Below are 22,364 nucleotides of genomic sequence, written 5' to 3'. Positions count from 1 at the left end.
AGCAAAGCCAACCTCACGCGAAGAAGAAGGCTAAAAGGAAGCTTTCGTTTATTCTTTCCCACCCGCTTGTGTTGCCTCTTTCTCAAGGATTTAGATCTCTTTGGGATATACAAACAAATAATCTTGTGGACTGCTCAAAAAACGAAACAAATGTACGATAAACATTAAATTCACAAAGGAGCTCACTTAGCACAAAACAAAAAGGAAACGGAAAGTTGCTACTCGCGTTTGAACGTCTTCAGAGTGACATCTATTACTCGACGAGGTAATTCGCGGAAACACGTGTTGTTTTTTTATTTGTAGATACTGTATTATGAAAGCATGGAATTGTTTTTCTAAATTACGCATAAATAACAGTTTTGGTTTTACTTAGGTAGCATATACCTTCAATTAAATCAACTTTGCTAACGTAGCGTGTTGTTTAGGCTTGTAATGTGACGGTGTTGCGTCTGTAACGTTAAATCGTTGCTGTTTTTATTTGGTTAGAGACGTAAATGTTCCCATAATCTCCCTGTTCTTATAGATGTGTACATTTACCGCCAAATCACTTTTGTTAAGATAAAATTAACGTTAAGTTACATGTTTTCATTTTGAGATCGATAAGTTAAGCTGGCTGCTGGTCGCTTGACTCATTTAGAGCCCACAATATCTTCCTTAAATGAAATGAACATAAAATACATCAGAAATAACGTGTTGCTGTTCAAATAATGTAATTAGCTGTTATAAAATCTAAACGAAGTAACTACACGTTTGGTCAAAATTATTCTATGACCGAAGTTGAGTCTGATCTCTCTGGCTGTGACGGAGTGGTTTAGCTAAACTATGCTCAAATTAGGAAAAAAATACAATGTTAAAGACTTTGAAGTGTTTTTTTGTTTTTGTTTGTTTCTGTGTTCTAGATAAAATATATGTTACTTTGGTAGGACAGCCGAGGTCAGTAGATTAACTTGCCACGAGTATTTACAGAAACCATCTTGTGAATATTCTCTCACTCTCTCATTGGTAATATTTGTTTTAATTTGAATATACCATGGCAAACATGCTTATGAAGTTGCTTTGAATAAAAGAGCCTGCTAAATAAATGTAAGGTTAATGTAATTTTCAGCATCTGTCTGTGTTGTGTAACTATCATTGTTTTTTAGCTCTTTATGAGGTTATATCTGTACTGCTATGTTGCGTTTCTCCTCTGTGCATGAAATTCTTTGTCATCATGTAAGATGTCACAATTTTTTTTAACGTTTTCTAAATAGAGTAAGGTAATTTGCCAGACCCTTGTTCTGTGTTCTATCATAAACCTGTACAAAGTTATGTTAGATACCAGCTTTAATACCATTTTTGTGTTTTGTCTTTTTTCTTTAGAAGTACGGTGTTGTTTTTGGTGTTCGCCCTGGCTGTAAAAAAGAGGGAGTGATCGCTTTTAAAAACATCAGGATTGCAGTAAGTAAAAGTTGAACTGAGTACTATGTACTTGTGTACATTTTATAAAACTATTTTTATTTGAAGAAATTCTGCATTACAGTGTACCTGGCTTAAACTCATTCATCACACATTCAAATTGGAAATGTAACAAGGAAGTAGCCTAAACAAAACAAAATAATTATTTTGTAAACCATAAACCCAAATAACATCTGAATTTAAAATGATGAAAGTTATTCATTTCTATCTCTTATTTATTACAACCATCTTTTTTTTAAAAAAAGTAAAAGTTTAGTAATTAACTTTGCACCATTCACTACAGACTTGCTTTCTGCTCGCTGAATCTATAGAGATTAGGCTATATATTGCATTAGGCTATCTATATTATAGAATAGTGTTTCTGCAATGTCTCAAATTGGCATGCCCCTTTCAAGGTCACACCCCAGCAACTTGTGTATCATCAAGAATTCAGAGTTTTATCTTGCTAGAGTTTATTGCTGTTTCTAAACCATATCATCTTTCTACGGTGTGTCTGTTAGATCACATTGCTGGAGTAGAGAGCAGAGCACAATGTATTTTTCTTCACGCGAGAAACTGAAAACATAACTGAAATTTAAAACTGTTAAAAGAAAAGGCTCTATAAACTGTTGCATAGATATAATACTCTGACTAAGCATCCCTTTGTGCTTTGAACTTTCCAGTGTGAAGTGCTGCATGCCGTGACTCCATGTTGCTTCAAGCGCATTATTCTGCACATGGGATGTGCATAAGCGCTAAGTGCCAGTCTATTAGTGCCTTTGTCTCATATTATAATACTTTTGCACAATAAAAGATTATTAACAGGACAAAACAAGATAGGCTATCATATGTTGTTGTCTCATTAAAAAGCTGCGCTATACATTTAAAAGAAATGTCTTTTCATTTTATAGTATATATAAATAGTATTTACTTGTTTTTCATCAATGTATTTTATAATAATACAAAGATCGATGTGGACCATTTGACCTTTTATTTGTTCCCCACTAAATAATTTTTTTCACTAAATGTTCAGATTCCATAAATTTACTGTGCACTCATGATTTTTCTAGATTAACTTTTGCTGCTGAATCATCCACTCACCTAATTTATAATAGTATTTTTTCAAAAAAGAGAGCAAGTGACAAATATCGGAATCAGACAATAATTGTTTGTTAAAATCGTTATTGTATCGGCCAAAAAAAATCCTATCGGTGCATTCCTAGTTCACTCCGTTAAGGTCAGACGTCTGCGAGTAAAAACACGAACGCACTGGAGAACTGCTTTATAGTAGAAACTGAAGTTGTAATTCTGTAATTTTTTTCATATTTAATACTGTAAAGTTGATTTTAAGCAATCTGTTAAAGTACTATTTAAATAAATGTAACTTGACTTGGAGTGCTGTTTTGCAGAGCTCGTGCAAACGTACCCACGTCGATGTGATCAGATGCTTTTTTTAACGGCTGTTTTCTCGCCGCTGTTATTTTTGTTCATTTTGTTATTGACTAAGCGCACAGCACATATTTACATATTCATCTAAACGTCAGGATGTTTGCTAAAAGTAGGCTAAATCACACAGTATATCAAAACCAATACCCGATAATGGAGAAATGCTTAAATATTGAGAGAAATATTGGTAAAACCGATTATCTGTCAATCACTGCTTCTAAGTTGTTCTTCTGAGTTTAGGAGCTACAGGGTCCCTGCAAGTCCTTAAAATAAGTCTTATTCCCTAAAGTCTTAAAATAAGTTTGATCAAATTTAGTTTGATCTTAAATGGTACAAGAAAAGTTGATTGCACTTTATATTACAGTCCTGTTCCACATGTACATTAGGGCTGTGAGATATGGAAAAAAAACCTCTATCACTATTTTAGTTCTAGGAACTCCTTTGGGGGAACTAAATTAGCTCCTACTTCAGAGTAGGGTCTAACCCAGCACAATAGGAACTATCAGTGACGTTAGTGTACACGTATGCGAAACACCAGCACCCGCCATTTAAAAAAAAGTTGTGTACGCACACAGATTATAGCCTTCATATTTACTCCACGAACTAACTCAATGAACGTGGAAAACATTGATAGAAGGCCTTCTAAAGCGATGCGTTCGTGTAAGAAAAATATCCATATTTAAAACTTTATAAACCCCAATAACAAGCTTCCGGCAGACGGCCTACGCAAGTCGACTTATGCCAAGTCATCAAGTATCATTTTCTTAGAAAATGGTTTAAAGCCTAACATGTGAGGTTAATCTATTTATAAAACATTTACTGTAAATCAGTTTGTCATTTTACTGTTTAATGTTACCATATACATTACCCTACCCTTCTCATACAGTATACATTTTTTTGTGCAGGTCTTAAAAAGCCTTAATTTTGATATTAAAATAAATGCAGATACCCTGCTTTTACCGTTAAAATGCTTTGTGAATTACTTTTAGATTAAAAACGTATGGGACCTAAAATTATGAGCAACTTTTAGCCTTTTTTTTGGTGAATATGGCCCGTGGTTTGTTAAACTGATTTCTCTTAGTCTCTTAAACGGTGTAAGGAAAACAGTTTTTTCGTTAATATGATGGTTCAGAAACTTCTGAATTCTGCTCACTGCAAAAACCCTGGAGTAAGCCCATTGTGTAAACAGGCCATTGACTCCAGAGCAGCCTAACTTTATAGCATTTAATAGTTTAAATGATATTTTTCTTTGTTTAAACCTGGTATTAAGATGTGTTTTGGACGATCGAATCACAAGAAGCCGAAGAAGACACATTCCTGTTTACACCTGGTGTTTTAATCTGTCTCTTTTGTCCACTTTTAACCACTTCTGTCCTGATTTCTTTGAGAGGAGGGTTTATGGGTGGGTAAATGTATGGGATTTCTTTGATCTAATGGACGAAGTAAGCTTAATCAATTTATATATGAATGTGAAAGGAGTCGAAGGAAAAACATATGGAGAGCATCAACTTTTGTTTTTGCTCTGATATGCCTTGAAGTGCATGTTAAAACATTGTGCTTGGTACGTTTTTCATCTTCAAACCAAACTTAAATCTTCAGCTGACAAAGTTCAAATCCGTCTGGCTAGCGCGCTTCCCATAATGTTTTTGCATTAGGTCAGTAGGTGGAGAAGCAGTCTTTTGTGGTTGTTCGAAAGCATTCTACAACATGAGCGTCTATACAAAAGCAATCCGGTCAAATTAGTTTTTGAATACCTCTGGAAGTAGTATAAATTGGACAAGCTCAAATCATTTTTAGACCCCATTTACACCTGTATAAGTGGTGTCCACTTGGGATTGGATTGATGAAAATGCTTCTTTCAGTTGTGATCAGGGCCTTTAAGGCCCTTTCACAGCAATTGTGATGCGAAAAAGATAACTGAATTGCAGACAAATGATCCATTCACACCAAGAGCAAAATGATAAAGAGCACCATGGAAATCTGCCTTTGCATATATTGTACTGCTAGTTCAAATTAGTTTTCTCCATTTTGTCCTTATCTTAAAAGGTACTGTGTGCTAATTATGATACAAGTCATTAAATTACTTTCTCAATCTTGTGACAGTCCTAGTTTTAATTTAATAAAAACAAAACATTTCAAAAGATGTGTCAAAAGAGTGTTTCACCATTTGATTTATGTAAGTGTAGTGCAGAATTGTAACAAGAATATTGGAGAAATTGTATCTCACATAGAGCTGTGCGATATAGCTAAAAAATGTATCACGATATAACGTTTCAGATCGTTCGGTATTGACTTTTTTATAACCACTTTTTTTTTCTTTTTTTAAAGACAATTAGAAAAGTTTGAATTTAAACCACTTTTTTTTCTACATTAAGGCAAACAACAAATTATATTAGTTTTAGCAGTCAAAAAAAAGTAAACAAATATCTTGGTCTTATATTAAGATAAAAAAGTAAGTGTTAAAGAAACTCTTGAACTTCAATAAAATGTTACAAAATGTGTGCAATGTAAAAGTGTAAACGAAGAACAATCAAGGCAAACTTTGAGGTACAGTAGATCAACATCTGTAATAAGTAGGGGTGTAATGGTTCAAAAAATTCACGGTTCGGTTCGATACGACACAGTTCGGTATGCCAGAGAAAGTTCCTTTAAAAAAAAAAAAATTAATAAAGGGGTGGTAGTGGCGCAGTGGATAAGACACATGCCTTTGGTGTGAGAGACCCGGGTTCGAATCCACTGTGAGACACCAATGTGTCCCTGAGCAAGACACTTAACCCCTAGTTGCTCCAGAGGCGTGCGACCTCTGACATATATAGCAATTGTAAGTCGCCTTGGATAAAAGCGTCAGCTAAATGAATAAATGAAATGAAAATAATATATATTTATTAAAAGAAAAATAATTTCAAGAAGTGTGCATTTTCCTACGTCTTGAAACTTTTAGTTTTATCTTTGAAGTAGGGCTGGGCGATAAAACGATAACGATAATTATCGCGATATAATTTTTCTCGATAAAACGATATCAAGGTCGATAAAATGTTCGATAATGTTTATGCGCCAAAAGCGGAACTAAACTCATTTGAACCGCGCGCCACACAGACCATTAATCCGCTCGGCTCAAAGTCCAAACGGCAGCGCGAGCGCGAACTCACTAGAGCAGATCTGGAGCAGATGCGTTTACTCTGATCGGTTTCGGTCACGAAATCCAGTGAGAAGCGCTTGAATTCAGCGAGGAACACAAATGTCTCAGTGATTTAAACCGATTTAAACCAGTTTAAAGGCAGATGAAACAGCGCTGACAAACAGGAGCAACACTGTGCGCAACGATACAGTCGGAAGGCTTTTCCGTCTACAAATTCCCATCATTTACCATGGATTTACTGTAACGTTAGCCTAGTAATATTAACTGCACCATGAAATGTGGGATATACATATTGAATTGTATTATATTATTAATGTAGACAATGTATTGAAGGACTAATGGAATATAATTACAGAATTTAATAATGTATTTAGGCTACTGTTTTTCATACAAATACCATAGAAACCATAAAGTTACCTTTTGCCATGATAGTGAGGTGCTATAGGCTATGCCTGGTTTCATCTGTGGTTGTCATGATCTAAATGCATGATACTGGATGACCAATGGTTAAGTTTAATAAAACTCAAACAGTCAATTTTTTTTACCAAAAAAAAATGTGCACATGCAGAAACTAAGAAATTGTCCTATAAATATTGTTATTTTGTTAAGGAAAAATGACAAATGTTTAAATGTTCAACCTCAGATTTGTGAAATGTTCACCAGTTTGGCAAGTGTTTGTCATATGTTCTGTCAATAAAGAGTAGTTTATAACCACAGTTAACACTCTGGTTTCTACAACTTTCACTTAGGAGCAAAAATCTGCCTTTAAACTTTAAAGAAATAAAGATTTGACTTTTATCGTGATAATTATCGATATCGACTGATATAAAAAAAATTATCGTGATATTTCTTTTTGGCCATATCGCCCAGCCCTACTTTGAAGGATGAATAAAATAATGTTTTGGTCATCACATTAAAAATAACATTTAAATATGATAATATTAGAGGTTTGAAGTGCTGGAAAAAGATATGTGACATACTTGAAAGCATTTTACTATTCCTGCCAAACTTCCATGGTTACAGTTAGTAATACTACGTTAAATCTATGGTGAATGTTTGGGCTGTGATGGTGGCAGTTTTCTACCACCGCGGTGGTAATAGATCAACTACCCGTGATGGTTGGGGGGTTGTTTTGAAATAGAAATAAAAATATAATAGCCTAATAAACAAGGCTTAAACATCCATTTCGTAACAGACATGTAACAACAAACAGTTTATTTGAGCAATTCCGTCAAAGAAACAGTTTGCCTGTAAAGCATTGAAAAAAATATCAGTAAATAATGGTAACTTAAATGATATAATAGTTAAAAATAATTATATGAAATAATAATATGAATAATAAATAATAATATGAAATTATATTTCACACAAAGATGAGTCATAGCCTATAAGCCTACCGCTCTGCGCTTTGAGAGGGATGTGGGACACGAGCAGGAAAGAGACCATCAATCTTCTGATATCTTCATGTTTTCTACTTGTTGTAAAAGATCTGAAGAGCGAATTTTATCTTCCACAAGGGCAAGGCATTTAGGGTATGTTTGATTTTGCGCTGCCAGAGAAGGCGAAACTAAAAATCACCCGCGTGTGTGAAACGCGGTTTACGAATAAACTTGACGCGCCTTACCATATCTAATAACAAGCACAAACTGTGTTAAAAGGGTGGTTGATTTATTATTTCACTTTTCTAACTTTCTAACTTTAGTTAGTGTGTAATGTTGCTGTTCGAGCATAAACAACATCTGCAAAGTTACAATGCTCAAAGTTCAAAGCAAAGGAATATATTTGCTTTTGAAGAAAACATTTTTTAAGGACTACAACAAACGGCTTGTAGGGAGTACACGACATTCCTCCCGGGTTAGTAACGTCACTAACCCTCAAATTTACATAAACCCCACCCCCCGGGAACACGCAGTCCATGTTGAGAAGAGTAGTTGTAGTAGAGCACATTTGTGAGTCTGCTCAAGCCGTCGCATCCATCTTTTCACATTCAAATACAGTACGTAACACATGCAATACAGTACGTAACACAAAAGCAATAGCATGTCACTCTGTAGGCATCTTACAACAGGTCCCACACGAGTGATTTTATAGATTATCATGACAGAATATGCTAATTGAAGATAGTTAACCACATCAGCAACATCAATTTAACTAACCATTCAGAAACGTCCCATTGCATTCTACATGTCAGCCTCTCCATCATTGTCCGACTCAAGTTTAAACATAAAAGGCAGAACAGTTTCTGACATTTTAGTGCTTGTCTGTTTGAGGTAATCGGAGCTGCTAAAACACACACAAGCTCTTGAAGCTCCGCCCTTTGTGCTGGGAGCAGCAGCTCATTTGCATTTAAAGGGACACACGAAACGACGTGTTTTTACTGACCTTCAAAAAGGGATAATTTTAACATGCTGTAAAAACTTATCTGTGGGGTATTTTGAGCTAAAAGTTCACATACACAGTCTGGGGACAACAGTGACTTATTTTACATATTGTAAAAAGGTGCATTATACCACCCCTTTAAAAAGAACTTGATGTGCAAGTAAAAAGGTAGACCATCTATCCTACAGCGTTTTTCTACTTTACGACAGTAAAGAATACGAATATAATAGACTTGATTAAACGTGAACCAAGGAAGTAGTTTGTAATCCCCTTCGAAAATGGTTCATTCATGGCACAATGTTTCTCCTGGTTTCCACGTCAGCGCTGTTTGATCCGTTAATAACGGAGAAATTGTAATTCTTCTCACTAGATCTCGCAGCGATGTTATTACTTCAGTGGCAAATTCGAATGCGTTCTTTACTGGATCTCTTAGCGCTGTGAAGTAACAGTGGCGCTTGATCAAGATCGACACGCGCTGCTCTGACATTGGTCCAAACTGATAAACGGTCTGTGAAGCACAAAATAATGAGTAGCGCAGTTTCGTTCCACTTTCATTACGTTTGGGCAACGGCAATATTGGTCGCACCAGCAGGAAAAATGGTCCAACTAATCGTTCAGTTTGTAATGTATACCGAACCGAAAGCTTGTACCGAACGGTTCAATACGAATACGTGTATCGTTACACCCCTAAGACAATACAAACTAGGGATGGGCATGATTAATCGACGATCGATAATTGATCATTAAGAATTTCGTCGATCACGTTAATTTATTATCAATTAAACTAATGCAAGTTGCGTTGCGGTGTGAGTCTTGAAGTAATGAAATGAATTTCACTGTGGCAGCAATTAAACATTTTACCACCCAGGGGCAATATTTGACGCAATACTCCGTTTTAATTTCAAAAGAAGAATCATGAAGAGGCAGAGATGTATAAAGTACTAGAGACCCAGACTTGAGTAAAAGTACAAGTGCTCTATCAAAAAAGTGACTTGAGTAGAAGTTGAAGTGCTCTTTAAGCAAAACACTTAAGTAGAAGTACTAAAGTATTCAACATTTTTTGTACTTAAGTATTGCAAGTAGTTTATTTTAAAATGTACTACTCAAGTACTGAAAGTAAAAGTACAAGTATTGTGTTATGAAGTTATTAAAGAAAACAGTCAAAAGTTTGAACATCATATTGTTTATATCAGTGGTTCTCAAAGTGTGGTACGCGTACCACTAGTGGTACGCAGGCTCCGTCTAGTGGTACGCAGAGGAATCACTGAATTTCGCACGCAAGATCAAACCGGTGTGATCTTTTACTGTCTATTTTGTGATCAGTCTTGGCTGGTCCCTGGAGCGTACGATACGATTACACCGGTGTGAGTAGAACGGCCAGTGCATCCCGTGATCAACTGCTAAATTCAAATGTGCTTTCGCAGTTGGCTGGCGCTGAGCCACAGACGGACGCGCGCCACTCAGGCGCTGTCAAATATCACAATTATTCAGTGTTAAACCACATAATGTTAATTTTAGGTTTCAGATATTTAAATTCACATAACTATTAAAAAAAAACAATACATTTAGAATTTGTAAAATACACACTGATGTCTATGGAAGCGGAAATAATAATAATTCCCATTATAATTAGACGACACATTTGATTCATATCAAATTGTGTAAGTAACTTTAAAGTTAACTATTATTTTCCCAGTTCACCGGCCACTTACTTTCATGTATTTTCATGAGAGAAGTGGATGAATTCACGTTCTGTAAATCCAACAGATCCGATTCTCTGAACAGTGGCACAAACTAACATGACGGCGCACATATAGCTTAACTAACGCGATCGTTATAAAGGTGTTTAAAAAACATAACACTTCCACTTGCATATATTTGACAATCAGAATATCAAATATTTCGTGCCATAGCTAACAAATTTGTGAATATTTAGAATTAAAAAAATGAAATAAAAGCAGATCATTAGTCATTCAGCGCTATTGTGGCTGCGGTGTGTCACGTGACAAGCAATGACGCGTCACCATGGAAAAAATAAAGTGATCAGTTCTAAATAATGATCGCCAAAAAAAAAAAAAATTCTAAATAATGATCGCCTTGAAAAACTCACAGGGGTCAGCCAGAATATTTTAAATGTACGTTTAAAATTTTTAAATATCAATACACAGCCTGTGTTTTTTTATTATTTTTTATTAAGTACAGTACTTTTTTTTACTTAATATTTTAAGTACAGTAAGCTACAGTTTTTATTTCACTTTTAGGTGCAATACATTTGAATTGAATCATTATTCAAGTTTTTTATTTACCTGTATGCAAGCAGCACAGTGCAGTGTTAATGTTCAAACTGTGTTCTTACAATGTTTAAAGTGGCTGACAATAATAAATATTCTTATTAAAAATTAAGCTGCCTCATTTTTGAGCTGTGCATAACCGTAGCTGAATAGTTTGGCCTACTACGCTACTGTATTTTCATATTGGTCATTATGGTGGTACTTGGAGAGCCAAATATTTTCTGAGGTGGTACTTGGTGTAAAAAGTTTGAGAACCACTGGTTTATATTATTTCAAATGTTTAGGACACTCACAATTAATTTGCCTGAAGCAGCAGTACAAGGACAGGAATGTTCAAGAACACCTTAAAACACTGAGCTTAACAACAACAAAAACAGATCAAATATGTCCCTTCCCCCTTTAACAAAGTAAAGAGGCCGCACTATGCATATAAAACGTTTATTTTGCACAAACGCGTTTCGGCGTGTGCCTTCTTCAGTGTGCAATCAGGGAAGCTTGTGACCAATCTTAAATACCCACACCCATTATCATTGACACACCCATCATCGTCATCATCATCAAATAATAATATTAAAGTGATACCGGGACCAATAGTGTCACTATATACTGCAATATAATACTCATAATACATAAAGAGTTTTAACACATTCAATACACATGTGGTATTAACCTGCATTTATAAGAAGCAGCTTAGTGTCAGATCTTCATTCATCCCATGCGGGATGCAAGTGTTCAAATTAAAAATATGCCAAGCCTCTCGCTGCAAGAGGAGGTTCTCACGGTCTCCACCTCTTGGAGGCCGATTAACCAGCTCCAAGCCCATAAATTTGAGCATGTTGGCATTATGTCCCACAGAATTAAAATGTCTTGCAACTGATGATTTATCGTCATTCTTTCTGATGGCACATTTGTGTTCGAAAATTCGGGTTTTCAATTGTCGCTTTGTTTTGCCCACATAAAATAAACCACAAGGACACGTTAGTAGATACACAATAAAAGTTGATAGACATGTGATTCTGCCCTTTATTTTATACACCCTGCCTGTTTTTGGATGTGTGAAGGTATTTTCTGTGATCATAAAATTACAAGCAGCACAATTCAAACATTTGAAATTCCCGTGTGGTATTCTAAAGGGAAAAGGCGAGTGAGTTGGCGCAGGAAGATGCGAGCGCACTAGCTGATCTCTGAGGTTGGGTGCACGTTTATAGCAGCTGCGCGGCGGATCTTGGAACGTGTCGCCCAAGTTCGGGTCACTGCTTAGAATGTGCCAATGGCGATGCACAATATTCTTTAAGCTCTTTGAGATCTGACCATAAGTGGATACACATTTCACTGTAGTGTTAGTGTTATTCTGATCGGTCCGTTTGGTCAACAGATCAGTACGTTGGATGCTGCGTGCGCGCTCCAAACAGTCACGTACTAAATTATATGTGTATCCCCTGTCAATAAATCTTTGACATAATTCATTCGCTTGTCGCTCAAACACCTCATCATCATCACAAATACGGCGTACTCTTAATAGTTGACTGTAGGGCAAACTGCGTTTGAGAGCAGGTGGATGGAAACTCTGGAAATGCAGAAAAGAGTTACGATCCGTTTCTTTACGATAAATTTCAGTGTGTAACACATTCTTTACTTTCCTCACTAAAACATCCAAAAAGGGCAAGAGCGTATCGTCATGGGTCAATGTAAATTTGATAGAGGGCAATCTCGTATTAGCAAAACCGTGAAAGGCGGACAATTCCTCTTTTGAACCTGACCACACAAAAAAAATATCATCTATGTATCTGTACCACACTTTTAATTGTTGTTTAAAAGGATTATTGTTATGAATAAAATCCTGTTCAAATTTGCCCATAAATAAGTTTGCATAATTGGGAGCCATGGGAGAACCCATGGCGGTACCCTGGGTTTGTAAGAAAAAATTATTTTGAAACATGAAATAATTTTTCGTTAAAACTTCATTAGCTAATGATAAAATAAACTCTGTATGTGGTACTTCATTTATCTGTAGATAATATTCCAAGGCTGCTAAGCCTGCATCGTGAGGGATATTAGTGTACAAGCTGGTCACATCCATGGAACACAACACATCGGTTGGATTCAACTCTCCAATGCCTGACAATTTCACCAAAAAGTCGGTGGTATCTTTTAGAAACGAGGGCAGGTTATGCACTAAATTCTTAATATGGTGATCAACAAATTTAGACAGCGGCTCCTGTCCATCTAGCTAGAGATGATCGGTTCACGTGCCGCTAGGGATCCGTCGTGACTCGCGTCACATTTACAAGCGCCAAAACAGTATATATTGTTTGAATTTCGTAATAAAAGTGACAGAATCTGAGAGCTGAGATTTTTTTATATCATAAGTAACCTGCTCTGTCTATTCTGTCAGTCTCCGTGTCCTGCTTCAAACTCGAACGGTCCTTGCAATGAACCACTGCTTCGGAGCTTGTATCATTACGTCACTAGTCACGTGAAAATGACTTCTGAAGCAAACACACTGGTTCACTCCTGTAGTGAACCACCTGACTGCTTTGACAGCCCAATCCAGTGTTGACAGGTTTGAAACCTGGCGGCTGTATTTCTTCTTTTTTATTATTATTATTAATTAGAGAACATATGAACATTGTTACATAAAAACATGCATCAAAGACAGAAACTTCAAAAACCCTCTGCTACATTATACAAGTACAACCAGTTACACAAGCACATCCTTTTCAACATACAAAAATATCAGTCCCACCAGTTAACAAGTTATAGAGTTCTGCTTCCCACAGCTAAACAAGATAAAGCTTTCACACATGATACTGCCCTGCTAAAAAAAAAACTATAGAAACCATTACAGAAATTCTATTGGATTTAATGGTTTTCATGGGAATTTTATTGGTTGTAATGGGAATTATAGTGGTCTCTGATATGTGTTGGGTTCTATTGGTGAGGGCATTAAATCCTAATGGAATATGTCCCAAACACACTACAAAAAAGAATTCTGTAGTGGTTTAAATAGTAAAAGCCAATGGTTCCTATTGGTATTTTAATAGAAACCATTAGAATTTCTGTGATGGTTTCCAACTTTTTTTTAAGCTGGTTTGATCTTCTGTCCTTGTCTAAAGAAATAATTACACACACACACACACATCATGCTTAATGTTTTATTATCAAGGTGAACACATGAAATTCATCAGTATCTGTAAAATGCACCTACATAAATGAGTTTCACAGCACTAACACTGTTTCAGCTTTGATCGCCTCGGTAAACACGTAATAAGCCTACTTGCATTTTATGGTTGTCAGCTTTGTTGCATTACATTTACTTCAGGAGATGGTGCTGCAATTTCTATCTGAATGAAGCTTCGAGTAATGAATCATTTTCGACACAATTGTATCAGAAAGCAATAATGCTTCGAAACGCTTCATTTGGCCATCACTACTTGTAATTAAGGCCGTAACATTGACTTACCTGTCGAGAAGAAAGCAGGAAACTTCAGCGTCTCTTTTGAAAGCTTTCTCCTGCGTTAGCTATCCCGACATTAACCCTTGTTTTTGTAATCTCCGGTCACGTTTCCTTTTACGGTCTATTTTGGACTTTTTCGACGACGAGGACTCCTTATCCTGTGACTCAGCATATGTATGAATGAACGGTGTATAAATAACCGTGCAGTGCAGCCTTTTAAACTTGCCGGTGCAGTGACAAGCGCCTCTCACTGCTCTGCGCCTCCGCTTCTGCTGACTTCAGTCACGTGACGCTGGTTCTGAACAAAAACGCGTTGTGGAAACGCGTTGGCCTAGTACTTTTTGTCCCTCTCTGCTATTATAGTTTTTCAAGATGGCGGAACTACATGGAAGCCTCCGTGGACCTACCCGTCCCATGTATATAAAGATAATAAATTCTTCGTTTACGAGGATTAGTCTGATCATTGGCATAGGTATTTGTACACCATTGAGGGCATATTTATGAATACAAATATTGATTTTAGATAATAAAATACCTAAAAAGCTACACATAGTCCCTTTAAGCCTAATTTAAGTAGCCTAATTAATTGTTAGGTAGGCTAATCTCTCTCACCTTCTTTCTCGATTCCGTGCCTTGGATAGTTTTGAGTTACATTTTTACAAAACCTGTCAGATCAAAGTATTATTATGTTTTTGTTTAACATGATTCTTTTTTATTATTATTTATTATTTTGGAACAAACGAACAAACAATCGAATGCCTATCCCTAATACAAACCTCGAAAACTGCAAGAGATATTGGGATGTCAATGCGGCAATGCAATCTGGCTGTTTAGATCTCATTGGTTGTTTGCTTGTCAATGGTAGCATGCTGATTTATCAAAACATCTGATAGGCTGTTTAAGATCTACGGGTGATGCACGCGCTTTTTAATGAAAATATAGTTTTATAAATAGCATTTTTTTTATCATTACCGACAATGGTGTAGCGTAAAAAAAAAAATACCGATACCGTTTCACCCAGCCCTAATCTCACATAACCAAAAGTGTGAATGTTTGCTCAATATTTTATGCAGACAGCTTGTTAATCCATTTTGCATATAGTTACACGTTTTGCTTAAACATTTATAATCTTTTACATCTTGTTGAATTTGCAATACATTCCTTTGTAGTAAATGAGAAAATAAGGTTAAAAGATTAACACAATCGTGATTCATTTAAAGTTTTGTTTTATTATATATTAATTGCACAGTATGTAAGAGTTTGATTCAACAATTTATATTACAATAGATTTATATTACAATCTTTGTGAAATATACTGAATATGTTTCTTAAACATAGACATTAGTTGATTTCTGCAACAGGTGCTGTTTACTGATCTCATTTGCAAGTAACAGAATCAATATTCCTTAATTACTAAAAACACAGGGAAACAAAAATGCATAACTATGCAAATCTATGATAATTAAATGTTAAACAATACAAATTTAATCTCTCTTTATTTACCACTGTTTTTGCTACTTAACTTTAATGATCAAATTCAACCATATAAACAAATTGTTTCATATTTGTATTTCTAAAATGAGTGTTGAACTTGCTTCTGCTCTCTGTTCTATAGAAATTCTGTTGCTTTCACTATTTTGAAAGAAACAGTTTACTTTTTCAGGGGAATACATGAAGTGTTTAAGGAGCCTTGGTTTTTGATTGTTAGTGTTAATAAATATTTGTTATATAAATGGCAATGGAACAGTTTGGGCCCTGTTATTAATTTATAAAATTAACATTTTGTAATGTGCCAAGTTTAAAGTTTCTCTGCATAATTTACAGTATTTTCTGAGAGAGAGTTTCTTTCGTAAGTAAAATGAATATTATAACTGAAATGTACTAAAATTAATCCTTATTGACAGTCTAGATTCACAACAATTTGGGAAATCTATTTCCATAGAATTTTTTTTTTTTTTTTTTACATTTTCACTTTCAATTTCTTAAAGAAACATCACTTGCCACTACATTTATTTGTCTTACTTTTCCTCTTTTCTTTTTTTCCAGATGGCAATATCTGAATTGCTCGCCAGCACCTGAAACAAGGCAGGCCATATCTAATGAGGTTTACATCATTGCATTATGCTCAAAGACCACATTTTCCTACAGAATTTGAGAAGTGATGATGATTGATATGACAATCAAAGACTTTTAAGGATCGATTTTTAATCCTTTATGCAATTTTCTGTTTTAATGAAGTTGGCAGAGTTGCCATTTTAGAGATGCTGTGATTTGTTTGTTTGTTTTGTTTGTTTTTTTATTGGATGTTAACATTTTATTTCCTGGAATATATTTCCAATAGTCCAAGTTATATTTTTTAAACATCTTGCATAATCATGTTCCCAGTTTCCTAAACCATTGAAATTTATTAGTCAAAAGAATCTACATTTGGCTTTGTCAGGATGGCGTACTCAATGGACTTTGGTGGAGGAGATGCCTTCATCTGCACAGAGTGTGGCGAAGGGTTTAGTCAGTACCCTAAACTAGTTGAACACATGGCCATTCATGGACTTAATGGCTTATTTTCCTCTGATGGTTTAAGCATAAGTAATGGTAGTTGTATCAACGCATCCATTGAGGTTGCTCTCCATGAAAACGGAATGCTTACTGTGGTTGATCGATCTGTGTTATCTAACTTTACTTTCTTGTTTGGAAAACCTTCAACCAAATCATTATGGTGCCAACCCCCTAATCAAGAAGCCTTGACTTCATCCAAGATGCCAGAGAAGCAGTATGCTCAGTTTAAATGTGAAAGATGTGGACAAGTGTTCAAAACCCCAAAAAGCTTACAACTGCATCAGCAGTACCGTGCTCTTGAGCAGGGGCTCAAATGCACCCTGTGCTGCAAGGTGTTTAATGACAGGGAGAGTTTGCAGAGCCATCTTCAAAACCATGCTCATGAACGCTTTTACAGCTGTGGACACTGTGGAAAGCGATTCTTAAGACAAGAGACCTTACTGTCACACCAAAAACAGTGGCATGGATCTATTGGTTCCAAGACTAGTAGATCAGGGGAAGATCAAGAAAATAGCATGGACAGGTCTTATCCGTGCAAAATCTGTGGCTTACGCTTCTTTTGGTTGTCTGACTTGCAAAGCCACCTAAACGGTCATTCTCGTGTCAACAAGCCAACCACTGAAGCAATGCAAAAACATGAATCACTTGGGGAAGAAGAAAGTAAGAAAAATGGCAGTGATTCAGTTAATGAGCCATGTCGTTGTGGCCTGTGTGGAGAACATTTCAACCAAATTTCAGATTTAAGAGAACATCACAAAACACAGCATCCAGATGAGGTTGAGTTAAAGGACTCTTCAGATTTACCAGCTAAAACGAAACCGCAGTACCATGGTGTAATGCAACAAATGGTTGCAAAACAGCAAAAGCAGCCACTAAGACCAAGCTTGAGAGGAAGACATAGAGGAATGAGCAGAGCCAATTTTAGTGGTAAAATATTCTCCTGTAAACTTTGCCATCGTGTGTTTGTGCACTCAAGCAGTCTCTCTCGTCATATGCGGTACCATAAGGGTACTCTGCATGCCTGTGTCTATTGTGGAAGACACTTTCCACAAAGATGTGATGTCACAAGGCATGTGGCCATGTACCACAGTTCAGCGCTTCAACCTAAGGCTCCTGGGGAGTCAAAGACAGAACATGAGGTTAAAAGCGGTGAACAGGAACCTGCAAAAGCTTTAACACAAACAAAAAGTGATAGTGAACAAGAGGATCTTGAAGAAGAAAATCAGCCCGAGTCCAAGGCAGATGACCGGTTATTTGGTTCTCGATATACGAGAACTTACACACCAAGGATGAAATACAAATGCAAGGAATGTTGTAGAGTCTTTGGGCTACTTAGTGTTTATAAGCGGCATGTGTATTTCCACAAGCGAAGTCCCTGCAAGGTATTGCTCAGTTGCCCTCTCTGTCCAAGCCGCTTCACATTCCTCTCTGCTTTACATAGCCATCTTGAGAATCATCATAAAGGAGACTCTGAGAATGATGGCACAAAAGCTCCAGAGACCAATGTAGTTGATTCCGAAAATCAACAGGAAGATGCTGATGCTAAAAAGCCTGATAAAAATGCTGATAATGTTATGTCATCGGAAATAATGAATGAGTCTACTGAATGTTCTCAGACTTAGAGATGTACAAAATGGTCAAAAGTATATGGACACCCTCTTCTAATTAACAGGTTTGGCTATTCCAGTAACATCGGTGTAGACAAATCTTAATTCTCAACTATAAAGTGATATTCTATATTAGAGTATTGCGTGCTTTCAGTTTTGTTTCAATAGCGAGGACTCTTTTCTATTCCAGCAGGGCAATGACTCTGCACAAAGCGTTGGTCTACTGATTCAGGTGTTGAAGAATGTGAATGACATGCACAAATCTCAGACCTAACCCCGAACACCTCTGAAATGGATTTAGAACCCTTTTGTTTAATGTCATTGGCTGACCTCCTTGATGCTCTTGTTTCTGGAGCAAGTCTCTTCAGCAATGTTCCTTCTCAAAAGAGTGTGGAGGCTGATACAGCACCAAAAGCAGAGATTAATGTTTTTTTGTCATGCTTTTGAAATTAAATGTATGAGCATCAGAGGTAAGGGACTGATGCTGGAAGATGTCTTTCTGTTCTGATTTACCACAAAGGCATTACGGTCTTCATGCAAGCCGGCACTGTACTTCTGGAAAAGGAAAGGGTCTCCCATAGTTGCAACAAAGTTGGAAGCACAGCATTCTGTAGAAAATCATTGAATAGTATGGTATTAAGATTCTGATATTAAAGTGCCCCTATTATGAATTTTTGAAAATGACCTTTCATGTAGTGTGTAACATAGCTCTAAGTGAATGAAAACATCCTGCAAAGTTTTAAATCTGAAAATGCACTGTATATAAAGTTGTCTTTCAAAAGTAAGCGTCGACTCAGAGTCAATGAAATGAATCGTTTTTCAACGAGTCATAAGCCGTTTCATTGTGAGGTCAAGACGAAACATTAGCATATTGCGCGCACAGACACCAGGGAAAACTTGAACCCCCTCAAACCTGCAGCTGATTCTGGTAGATACTGGATAGCATCATGTTGAGAAGATGCTGTGCTCTACAATGTGAAGGTTAAGCCAGTTTTTTTTTTTCACTGCCCAAGGACGAGCATGTGAAGAATCAGTGGTCAAAATTCATCTTTACCACAATATACCACAGCAGTATAATCCTAAACTGTTGCTGTGTTCCCTTTATTTTACTGACGACTGCTTCTCAAATCTCGGAGTTCAGTGTAGGATTCGCAAACCGCTTGCTCTTGAAAGATCGTGTTCAAAATACTTAGTTTTGAGTTTTATATTGTGTAGATCTCCTGCTAACTGGTTAACTCACATTATTACTGTCTTACTGAAATACTTGTGCTAATCAGTTGTGGGCCACTATTAACTAAAACTGTCTATTAATGCAGATTGTCTGTCGTTCTCACTACTTTGAGGAAAGATTAAGCATGGAGCAAGATTTGTTTTACCAACGTAGAGCTTGGCAAATATGCACTGTTATTGATAGTTTCTACATGTTCACCGCAATAAATTTGAAACATACTCTGTAAATAAGTACGAGTAAAATAATCAGTTTGTTGATGGTGAGGAATAAAGCCCAATTTATTCTTCTGCGTCGAACTCACGTCATAGCTACGTTGTAGGCTGTGTAGCACGCGTCCCCTGACGTGCACCTCTGCAAAAATGTAAAGCCCAATTTATACTTCTGCGTCGAACTTACGCCGTAGCTACGTCGTAGGCTGTGTGTAGCGCGCGTACCCTGACGTGCACCTCTCCAAAAATGTAACAACGCGTCAACTCTACGCGGACGCAAGCGCTGTGATTGGTCTGCTGGGACCGCTCCCTCGGGTTTCACATGCTCCCTCTGCAAGTGTAATTGCGCATCATCGCGGACAGCGACGCAGAAGTATAAATGAAAACCAACGCGTTGCCTACAGCGTAGAGGCTCCGGCGTAGGTCCGACGCAGAAGTATAAATCAGCCTTAACAATGCATCAGTTGTACGCGGACACAAGCGCTGTGATTGGTCTGCTAGAAGCCCTCCCTCGGGTTTTACATGCTCCCTCTGCATGTGTAATTGTGCGTCAAAGCGAACAACAACGCAAAACTATAAATGAAAACCAACGCGTAGCAGAAGTATAAATCAGTCTAAACAGTTGCAACATCGTCCTGCTCGAGTCGTCCCTGCGATGGAGGTTTGGGTTGAATGACTAGTTCTTTAAATGTTACATCATCGCACTTGCGGTCGGATTAATATGGTAAAATCGACATCATTGTTCTTTACTGTATTTAGTTTAAGGTGTAAGAAGCCTCAGGACAAGCAGAGCTGACGTTATGGCAATGGGAGTTTTTGTTTTCGACGCGCGATGTACGTACACGGTTTCGACGAGAGCAGAGCAGAGTAGCTCGCAAAAAGGAGGGATTTAGAGAGATTGATTCATCTCACGAGTCGTTTGAGAATCATTGAAAATGTGTTGATGTGCAAATGTAGCCTATATTATGAAAAAATTTAACTTTTTTAAAGTTTTTTTTTTACCTTTGATGCTTGTAAACCTGTTGAATGAGACTCCAAAACAACATTACGAAACTTTAAAATAGCATAATAGGGGCACTTTAAGACACTGGAATACCCAGAGAAATGCCAAACCTGTTCATTAAAAGAGTGTGTCAATAATGAAGATGTATAATGTATGTCAGCATTATCAGAATGCTCATATTTAAATGGTAATTAACACTTCGTTTTTTTTTTTGTCTTCATGTGTTGTACTTTTATAGCGTTAGAAGCATTCTATAGACTTCTCGGATGTACTGAATACTTTTTTCTTTGTATGTTGCATTTGTTGTTTATAAAAATGTCATCAAATTCTCTTTTGCTTTTTCCAATTTTTGGATGTGCTCTTTGAATTCTTTTTCAAAATGGGCATTGATGCTATGTGCATGCATGAACCAAAGGGACCTGTATAATAACCCATGGTGTCTGAATTAAAAAAAAATACTTTGAACATTTAGAACAAAGCAGAAGTTTTTTAATCTGGAATTACTCATGTCATTCAAACAGTCTTTGCTAATAGTTTTTTTAAGAGCATACTTCTGGTGCAGTTAGGGAAATATGTATTTATGTATTTTTTATAACAATAGTCTAGATTTTAATAAGCCACACCACACTGGAGTCAAAGGCTGTTTCTCAATTCCAAGAACGCAAAGAACGGACTTGCGTTCTCATGGAGAGACTGATCTTGCCAGGCGACCTTGAAAGAACAAACTCTGAAGGACGCGAGGACACAGAACGCATATTTATGAGAATTAAGATGTGTTGTGATCTTGTTGCTCAACTGACTGTCCCAGCATATTATAAGTAGCAGCCAATGCACAAAAACACAACATTACAGAAGAGTGTCATAACCTATTAAAACATTTATTTCTTATTATTATAGACATTTTCCCACGTGTATTTGTGAAAATGAATAGGTTTCATTTTACCAATCCTTTGTCAATGTTAAGATATTTTTTTAATATGCCAATAAAAATACTGTCGGCTTTCTTCAGGTCTTTATCACATTATTAAAATTAAAAAGGAACAAACATATGTTAACTTTTACGAGTTAACACGTATTTGCGAGTTTGCTGTGGGAATCTCTTAAGTGAGAACGAGGAGTTTAAAGCTTACAGGTTTCCGTACGACGACCGCCCGCAGTGTCTTCTGGGATTTCTAACGGTTAGATTCTCTCAAGTCTGCTTTTAATGCATCCTCGATATCAAGAACACATCCGGGTACTTTCATGTGTTTTCTGTACTTGCGTTCTTAAAAATTGGAATTGAACTTTGACGGCTGTTGATGTAGTACGAGAGAAGGACGCAAGATCTCTTAAGAACGTATATTGAGAAACAGCCCAAGTCTCTACACAAGAGGAAACCCTAAATATAATTTATATGTACAAATTGTTTTGTTTTTTTAAGTAACGTTAGTGATGCAAAACATTTTTAATATTCTCATACATCAGTAACCAATTTTCTGCAAGTCGAGTTTCACTTGTTTAAATAAAGATAATTATGTTCTAAGGCCTTGTAATTGTTGAATTTATTTTTCATATCAAAATTATTCATTGTTTTTATGCATACAAATATTGTTTTTCCTTTCTTTGACCTTGG

The 22,364-nt window shown here is 36.5% G+C and overlaps 1 protein-coding gene across 1 annotated transcript; it reads left to right on the top strand.

Moving 5' to 3' along the window:
- Positions 1 to 21,756, top strand: LOC309483611 (uncharacterized protein). The gene is made up of 3 exons (XM_082149512.1): positions 1 to 265; positions 1,360 to 1,437; positions 16,193 to 21,756. The coding sequence occupies exon 3, from the start codon at positions 16,588 to 16,590 to the stop codon at positions 18,322 to 18,324; it is 1,737 nt and encodes a 578-aa protein (XP_082005638.1). The 5' UTR covers positions 1 to 265; positions 1,360 to 1,437; positions 16,193 to 16,587; the 3' UTR covers positions 18,325 to 21,756.
- The last annotated feature ends 608 nt before the right edge of the window (positions 21,757 to 22,364 follow it).

This window comes from Leuciscus leuciscus (assembly GCF_965113295.1).
Source record: "Leuciscus leuciscus genome assembly, chromosome: 20".
In the NCBI taxonomy this organism is placed as follows: Eukaryota; Metazoa; Chordata; class Actinopteri; order Cypriniformes; family Leuciscidae; genus Leuciscus; species Leuciscus leuciscus.
This window is presented reverse-complemented; position numbering and strand designations above follow the sequence as displayed.